Source organism: Mesitornis unicolor, unplaced genomic scaffold (assembly GCF_000695765.1).
Source record: "Mesitornis unicolor isolate BGI_N332 unplaced genomic scaffold, ASM69576v1 scaffold53027, whole genome shotgun sequence".
In the NCBI taxonomy this organism is placed as follows: Eukaryota; Metazoa; Chordata; class Aves; order Mesitornithiformes; family Mesitornithidae; genus Mesitornis; species Mesitornis unicolor.
The window spans coordinates 1-7,212 of record NW_010199465.1 but is presented as its reverse complement, the minus strand read 5'-3'; the positions used below and the strand labels follow the sequence as shown (position 1 = coordinate 7,212).

General features: G+C 46.0%; 1 protein-coding gene across 1 annotated transcript; it reads left to right on the top strand.

Annotated features, from left to right (window-relative positions):
* Positions 1-397: 397 nt before the first annotated feature.
* Positions 398-5,313, top strand: LOC104544540 (ADP-ribosylation factor-like protein 5A; the record flags this gene model as incomplete). Its single annotated transcript, XM_010189446.1, has 4 exons — positions 398-431; positions 723-783; positions 3,470-3,617; positions 5,230-5,313. Coding segments are annotated over exons 1-4 (327 nt in total), but the record flags the coding sequence as incomplete, so codon positions are not given.
* Positions 5,314-7,212: the final 1,899 nt, after the last annotated feature.

The window sequence follows — 7,212 nt, the reverse complement described above, 5'->3', positions numbered from 1 at the left end:
AGGGAAAGAAGGTGCTAAGTAGAGACAATAATCGGTTCTGGCACCGAGCTCCAAAATGTGTTCACACACGTGTCAGAGTAGTTTTGTGTAGCGCTCGTTGGTTCGTCTAAAACTAAATTGGGTGAGTGCGTACTGTGAAATATTTGGAGGCAAATCTGTTCTCCAGGTTCCAAACCTGCTGGAGGGAAAAGAGGACACTGAGGGAGGCAGGTGGATCGCCCTGCTTACAATGCAGATCGGCGGTGTTGTGGCTTTCAACTGCTCCTTGCAAAGCAAAGATAGATGATATCTGTGATAGAAGCACGGCCTTGGAAATGCACATTTACCACGTGCAAGGCTGTGCTCTGGGGAGCTGCTGTGCTTGGGGGGACAGGGAGTGCAAGCTGTTACAATCTGCATGAACGTGTACGGGCTCGGGAAACGTTTCCGGCGTGAGATTGCTCTGCAGTGTGGAGAAGGAAAAAATCCCCATGTAATCTATTAAAAACTCGTCCTATAGCTGTGCAGATGGGGAAAAATCAACCTAACCAGACCAGCACAGGGGTTTGTGCAGCTCCACAGACAAACCAACCTTTGGGTATGGCCCGTGAAATGGGGCACCTGAAGTTGGGCAGCGTTTGCCCAGGAAATCAGTCTAAGATGCAACGCTGACCTTGTTTCATTACAGCTGTTACCGTGCTAACAGAGTTAACTGTGACTTACGAGTGATGTTTTTATTTCAGAGCACAAAGTCATCATTGTTGGGCTGGATAATGCAGGGAAGACGACCATTCTTTATCAATTGTAAGTATGAACTGCAGTCGATGTTTCTCTTATTTCTAGTTGTGCGTTATGTGTATTGCTCTGATTTGTTGCTGCCGCTTTCCCAGTGAGTTTTTAATTGGAGAGCTGAAGATTACCGAGCTGTGCAGGTGGCAGTGGGTCAGAGCGCGTGCTGAGTTTGGAAAGCTCTGTCTTTTGCCTGGTGTATGAATAAGGTTTTGTTCAGAGCGTTTATTTGTCAGATTGCATCGCTATTACCACTTAATCACAACTGCCTTTGGTGTCGCCGTGTGGGCTGTTTGCCAGCGCTGTACAATATGATTACGTTGAGGGTTACCCACAGGACAGCGCTGCTAAACTGATCCCCACCGCAGCGTGCCAATACTCAACGAGTTGTGAGCAGCAAAGCAGGGCAGCCTGAGCTGTCCCTGCCGCGACTCCTGGGCTGCGCACCACGAAGTGCGTCCGTGTTGTTTGTGGTAGGAATGGAGGAGGAAGCCTGTGCCCAGGGGAGCTCAGCTCTGTGGCTGGGGTTACCCACAGGACAGCGCTGCTAAACTGATCCCCACCGCAGCGTGCCAATACTCAACGAGTTGTGAGCAGCAAAGCAGGGCAGCCTGGGTTGTCCCTGCCGCGACTCCTGGGCTGCGCACCACGAAGTGCGTCCGTGTTGTTTGTGGTAGGAATGGAGGAGGAAGCCTGTGCCCAGGGGAGCTCAGCTCTGTGGCTGGTGGCCCCCCGTGCTTCCTGCCCCGGCCTTTCTTTGAGCCGCCAGCGCTGGTGGCTGTCGTGTGGCTTCTGCCTTGTGTTTGTCTTGCCTTAACCTTGCTGCTGGTTTATGTGAAACTTGTGCGAGCTTCGTATCTCTGCTCCTCAACTGCATTTTGATAAAAGGGGACAAACTTGTCCGGCTCTTAGGTGGGACAGGCGGCTCGAGGCCTGTTTATCATAGAAACCGATTTGCCATTTCTCACGTGAAAGAGTCTGCTCTTGGGAAGTGTTCCTGAGTCAGTATCAGGAATAATTCCTGTGCAATGATATGGCCATGCTGGTCCAATCCTACACTTTAAATACGCTTTCTTAAAATGTTTGGGTTTTGCCAAATTGCAATCTGCTTTTGCCTTTCTGAAATGTGAAAGTCATGCAGCTTTTCCAGCCGCTTCTGCCCTAGCTCACTCTGCGGAGAAAGTGGAAAGGTGAAGGCGGTGGTTGTTGTTTGAATCGGGAGTGAGAGATTTCAAAAAGCATAAACAGAATGAAGAAGATGTTTAAGAGGAGCAACGGCTGCGGCTGAGGGCCATCCTCGGTGCATGTTAATGCCACTTCCTCCACAAGTGTCTCTTGGTTCTTCCCCTCTTCTTATTTTTGCAGTCTCAGTGTTTTCATTCCCTTCTGTGCAGCAGCTCTCTGGAGGCCTCTTTTCCTTTAGACCCATTTTAGCCCCACAGGACTTCCCCTTCTCTCTCCTTGCCTTTCCCTTCCCCGCTTTGCCAGAGCTCTGTCTGCTCTGCTCTGCCTCTGCTCCTCCTGCCCTGCTCCTCCTCAAAGGGGGAGTTAAAACAGCTCTGCTAACACCTGTTTTTTAAATACTCAATCAGCCACGGGCAACTTCTTCCATCATCTTTATCCTTAATTTGATTTTATGGTTTGTTCTTCTAATCCTTTTCCCTGATGTAGCCTCCCTCAAATGTGCGTGGTGAGAAGGTTGGGGTAACTGGGATTCCTTTTCAGGACACCGGGCCATGCCTTTATCCCCTCGGTTCTCTGTGTCCTCTTCAAGAAATATTGTTACAAGACTCAAATTGCTATCCCTTTAACTGAAAGCTCTGCTAAAGCTTCAAAAAGGTTCATATAAAATGAAAAAACATACCAAGATTACCAGAAGAAAAAATAATTAGTTATCTGAAAACGGTTGATGTTTTCCTTGAAGCTACTTTTCATTTTTTCACATATTTCATATAGTAGAGCTTAAATAATCTGAACTTCAGGAGCGCCCAGACTACGCGTTTGGTTATCGCTATTGATGAGAAACTGGTGCTTTTAATGACAAAGTTGCACTTGTTTGGTTTTTTTAAATATTTGAAATATTTCATGTCTGCATTTGTCTCCAAAAAGCGCTGTTGTTGGCCTGTGCTGAAGGGAGGCGAGAAGGAAGTTTGGACAGAAAGGAACTGAGCTGTGGGGAGAGCACTGGCAGCGGAGCGAGGTGCAGTGTCTGCTGGGGCTGGACCGTGAGCTGTTGTTTTCTGCAGCCTTGGAAATCCTGTGGCTTTTAACCACGTTCTCGAAGAAAAACAACTGCTCTCTCCCATGTGTGCCAAAATCGGTCTGGAAAAAGAAAAGCTGACTGCTTGAAGCAGCTTCTGAAGCAAAGATTCTCTCAGCTTTATGATTTAATTAATTATAATATGGTTTTGTTCTTGAGTGCTCTCTCAGCTCTATAATTTGATTATTATCTAGTTCACCGAGTCCTTTTTTACTGCTCTTTTTACTTATTTTTGTTTGCCTTCCACTGCCAAACCTTGTCTCCCTTTGCTGCATAAGGAGCGTTTTCTAAACTTCCCTCACTGAGCTTTCTACCTCGAAACAACCCTGGAGTTTAGTTTTTTATAGAAGTAGGTCAGTTTGGAGTCCCGAGATGCTGGATAACACAGGTAACTTGCTAATTCTTGCAGTTTCTCACCGAGTCGCTCTGCTCCCTCTGCAGCTCCATGAACGAAGTGGTGCACACCTCCCCCACCATAGGGAGCAACGTGGAGGAGATCGTGGTGAACAACACGCGCTTCCTGATGTGGGACATCGGCGGGCAGGAGTCTCTGCGCTCTTCCTGGAACACCTACTACACCAACACGGAGGTGAGACGAGCGCCTGGCCGCCAGATTTGGGAGTGGATAGAAACACAGAATCACTTGGTTGGAAAGGATCTTTAAGGTCACTGATTCCAAGTATAAATACAGAATATATAAATACAGTGTACCTGAGATCTGCATCAGAAACACTTCCAGAGGGCTCGTGTATTTAAATGTTCCCATAACTCCGTCAGGGTCGTATGTTGGTTTTTGAAGTCTCCTCCTTAGCAAGCTGTGGTGCAACTCTTACCACAGAATGTGAGGAGTTGGAAGGGACCTGGAAAGCTCCCCCAGTGCAGCCCCTGCCAGAGCAGGAGCACCAGAGCAGTCACACAGGAACACGGCCAGGGCTTTGGGTGTCTGCAGACAAGGAGACTCCACAACCTCTCTGGGCAGCCTGGGCCATGCTCCAGAACCCTCACACTCACAAAGTTTGGCCTCATCTTCAGCTTGAACCTCCTGTGCTCCAGCTTGGGACCATTGCCCCTTGTGCTGGCATTGGCCATCCCAGAGCAGAGCCTGGCTCCTTCCTCCTGACACTGCCCTTTCCCAATGGATCCCCAGGAATGAGGGCACCCCTCAGTCTCCTCTGCTCCAAGCTCAAGAGCCCCAGCTCCCTCAGCCGCTCCTCAGCAGGAGATGCTCCACTCCCTCCAGCATCTTTGTGGCCCTGCTGGACTCTTATTTCTCACGAAAGATGTGTAATACGGAGTTGCAATTAAAACTGATTTTTTTATAAGGATTCGGTCTGGGGATCTGTGGCCTTCAGGCAGGGGCTCAGTTTGCCTTGGCACTGTGAATACCCCTGTTTATGGGTCCCCTCTTGTTGGCCATGACTGCTCTGTCTCTGCAGCAGGTGCTCACAACCTGGGCATCCCCTCAGGAGTAAGACTGAAAAGCCAAAAGTTTTCCTCCAGACTGAGGGAGCTCCCGTGATCAGTTTGCTTAAGCACCCCCAAGAGTTTTAAGAACTCTTTAGCAATGAAGTTGGAGCACATACATCAAACCTGATTAAAATAATTATTGAAGTCAGGGTTTCCTATGTGTTACTAATTATGGTTTTAAAAAAGATATTTTTAAAAATAATTAATATTGTTCTCCTGTGTTTCCCTGTAAGATGCTATGATGTGCATCTGCATGTGTGCTCTTGAATTATGAAGCTTATGGTTGGGTTTTTTTTAAATCCCTTGCAAATATCTATTTGCATGTTAGTGTGTGAAATAGAGAGAGAAAGCTGATACAGTTTACCTTTTTAAGGCTGCAGCAAATTATTTGAAGGATCTTTGTGTTACCTCAGTTATGCTAAAAAAAGAACAAAACCAGATCTGGGATTACAGAGAAAGACTTGGTTTCAATAGAAATTTATCACTTAAAACTGGTAAGTGGGGAGTTAAAAGATGTGTCAGAGCTAGGTTTGTGTACAAACTCTGGCATAAGTTGTCAGCTGTACCCGTGCTGTGGTAATCGAGCTCTGGCTGGGAGCAGCGTACCTGGAGCAGGAGGATATCTGATAATGCAGCTGGGTGATGTGGTGGGGACAGTAATGGGTTCTGGTGACGAGCGTGTGACCGGAAAGGTCGAGTTTGTTCCCTGACTAACAGCTCTTTGCTTTTTAAAGTTTGTGATAGTTGTTGTGGACAGCACAGACAGAGAGAGAATTTCTGTGACTAAAGAAGAACTGTATAAGATGCTAGCACATGAGGTGAGTGCACCCTCTGTTTTCTTTGCTTTAATATTTATTGTGGGTGAGATGTGGATGATAGATGGTAGGGGAAGCGATTTGCATGCTGTCTGTGGAAGCTCTCGTGATTATTACCTGGAGATGAACCAGAACAGAGCAAGGCCTTGCCAGTGAAGCCTGAGGCGAGAGTTAACAGCTGTGTTCTCCCAGCTGCAGGTAGTACTGTCCTGTTCCTGCTACAGGCTCTGTCTTTTCTGAACCTCTCAATAAAGCTGTAAATTAATACCAAATTACTGAAGAGAGCTCCCGCAAGTGTAGCTTCTCAACTTCTGAGTGCTTCAGTGAAACAGGAGTTAGGACCTATAAATGACTTTTGTGTTTTTTACACTTCAGTCCATCTTGATAGATCGTTTCAGACAAACATTGTTTCCTCCAACAACTTAATTATTCTTTTTGATAGCTTCACGGTTGCTTGATGTTTTCTTTTCTCACAGTGAAACATACAGCTTTATTAACTTGGTTTATAGCAACCAGCTGTAAAACTGCAGAAACGAGCTGCCTATGGCTACAGTAGCCATCATTCTCTGCGTACTTAGAATTACAGAATGAGAGTTGAAAACTGAGCCCTGTGTCAGGTCTAAACCTGGCCTGATGAATATGCCAAGGAGCACCTATTGGTGACCCACATGTCCCAAAAACTTTAATCTCTCCAGGCAGGAGCAGAGCCCTGGTTTGTGCTGAAGATGTTTGTATTAGCTTGGCTACTGCTGGGACTCATAAGACAAGTTTAATCCAAGCTGGATCAGTGTGAATGAGATGACACTGAGCTTCCAGATTTAAGTGTCAGGATACAAAGAGGTGCATAAAATTTGTGGCATTATATCCCAGAATATTACCTCTATATTTAAACTATAGCCACTGCTTAGTAGATGACTGCAGGAGGGGCAAAGACTGCTCATTTATTTCTTTTGAGTGAACATGGTAATCTAAAGCATTTCAGAAGACACAAGTGCATTGCCTAGTGTCTTGAATTTCTCAATTTTGATATTTAAATTAAAATTGTGTTTGATAAAGTGAATTCTAATAAAGCAGGTCTGGCTCTCTTGGTTGTGGTGGAGTGTTAAATGTGGTTGGGGGCTGCTGCCATTGGGCGTGCTGCTGTCAGAATTAGAAATTCAGAGATGTGCTCCTCACTCTGTTGCAGTCGCTAAACAAAATCTGCGTCTCCTGTTTCGTAATCCCTAAAGGAAATGCAGAAGTTGTTAACAAACTGAATTGGAAATGAGGGAAGTCAGGAACTCCCAGCAGCACCAGTGCCCTTGCTCCGTGTTTGGAGCCTATTTCTGTGCTCCGAAAGCGCCCGGCACCAGTAAATGCCATTGTTTTACAACAGGATGTGTTCAGTAAATGCTGCAGACTCTCCAGACACTACGGCCTTTGAAGAGAACAACAACGTGTATAAGCTGAAATGAAAGCCAAATATTTATTTAGAGTAGCTTTTCCTCATGGTCCTTGACAATCTCTTATTTCTGCTAACCAGTTCAATCGGATTTTTGTTAAGGCAAAATTGAGTTGTCCAGGTCAGTTCCAGCTCTTCGGGACCAGCAGATCGAATTTTACTGCTTGTGAAAATTAGTGTGGCTGATTGGCATTTAAGTGAATGTTTTGGCTTCCTGGGAAGACCATTTTACTTTCAGAGGGGCGATTTCCAATAATACAGGCAAGCAGTGTGAGACAAAATAAGCTTGCCCCTAGAGTCACTGTTTTCTAAATGGTTAGCACTGATGTTTTAAATATTGCATGGGCCTTATAAAGAAGTTGACTGCAATGTGCTCGCTCATGTAGATGTCCATCCTTTGATTCCAAAGCAGTGTAAACGATGTTTTTCTACAAATCACAGAATCCCAGACCGTTAGGGAT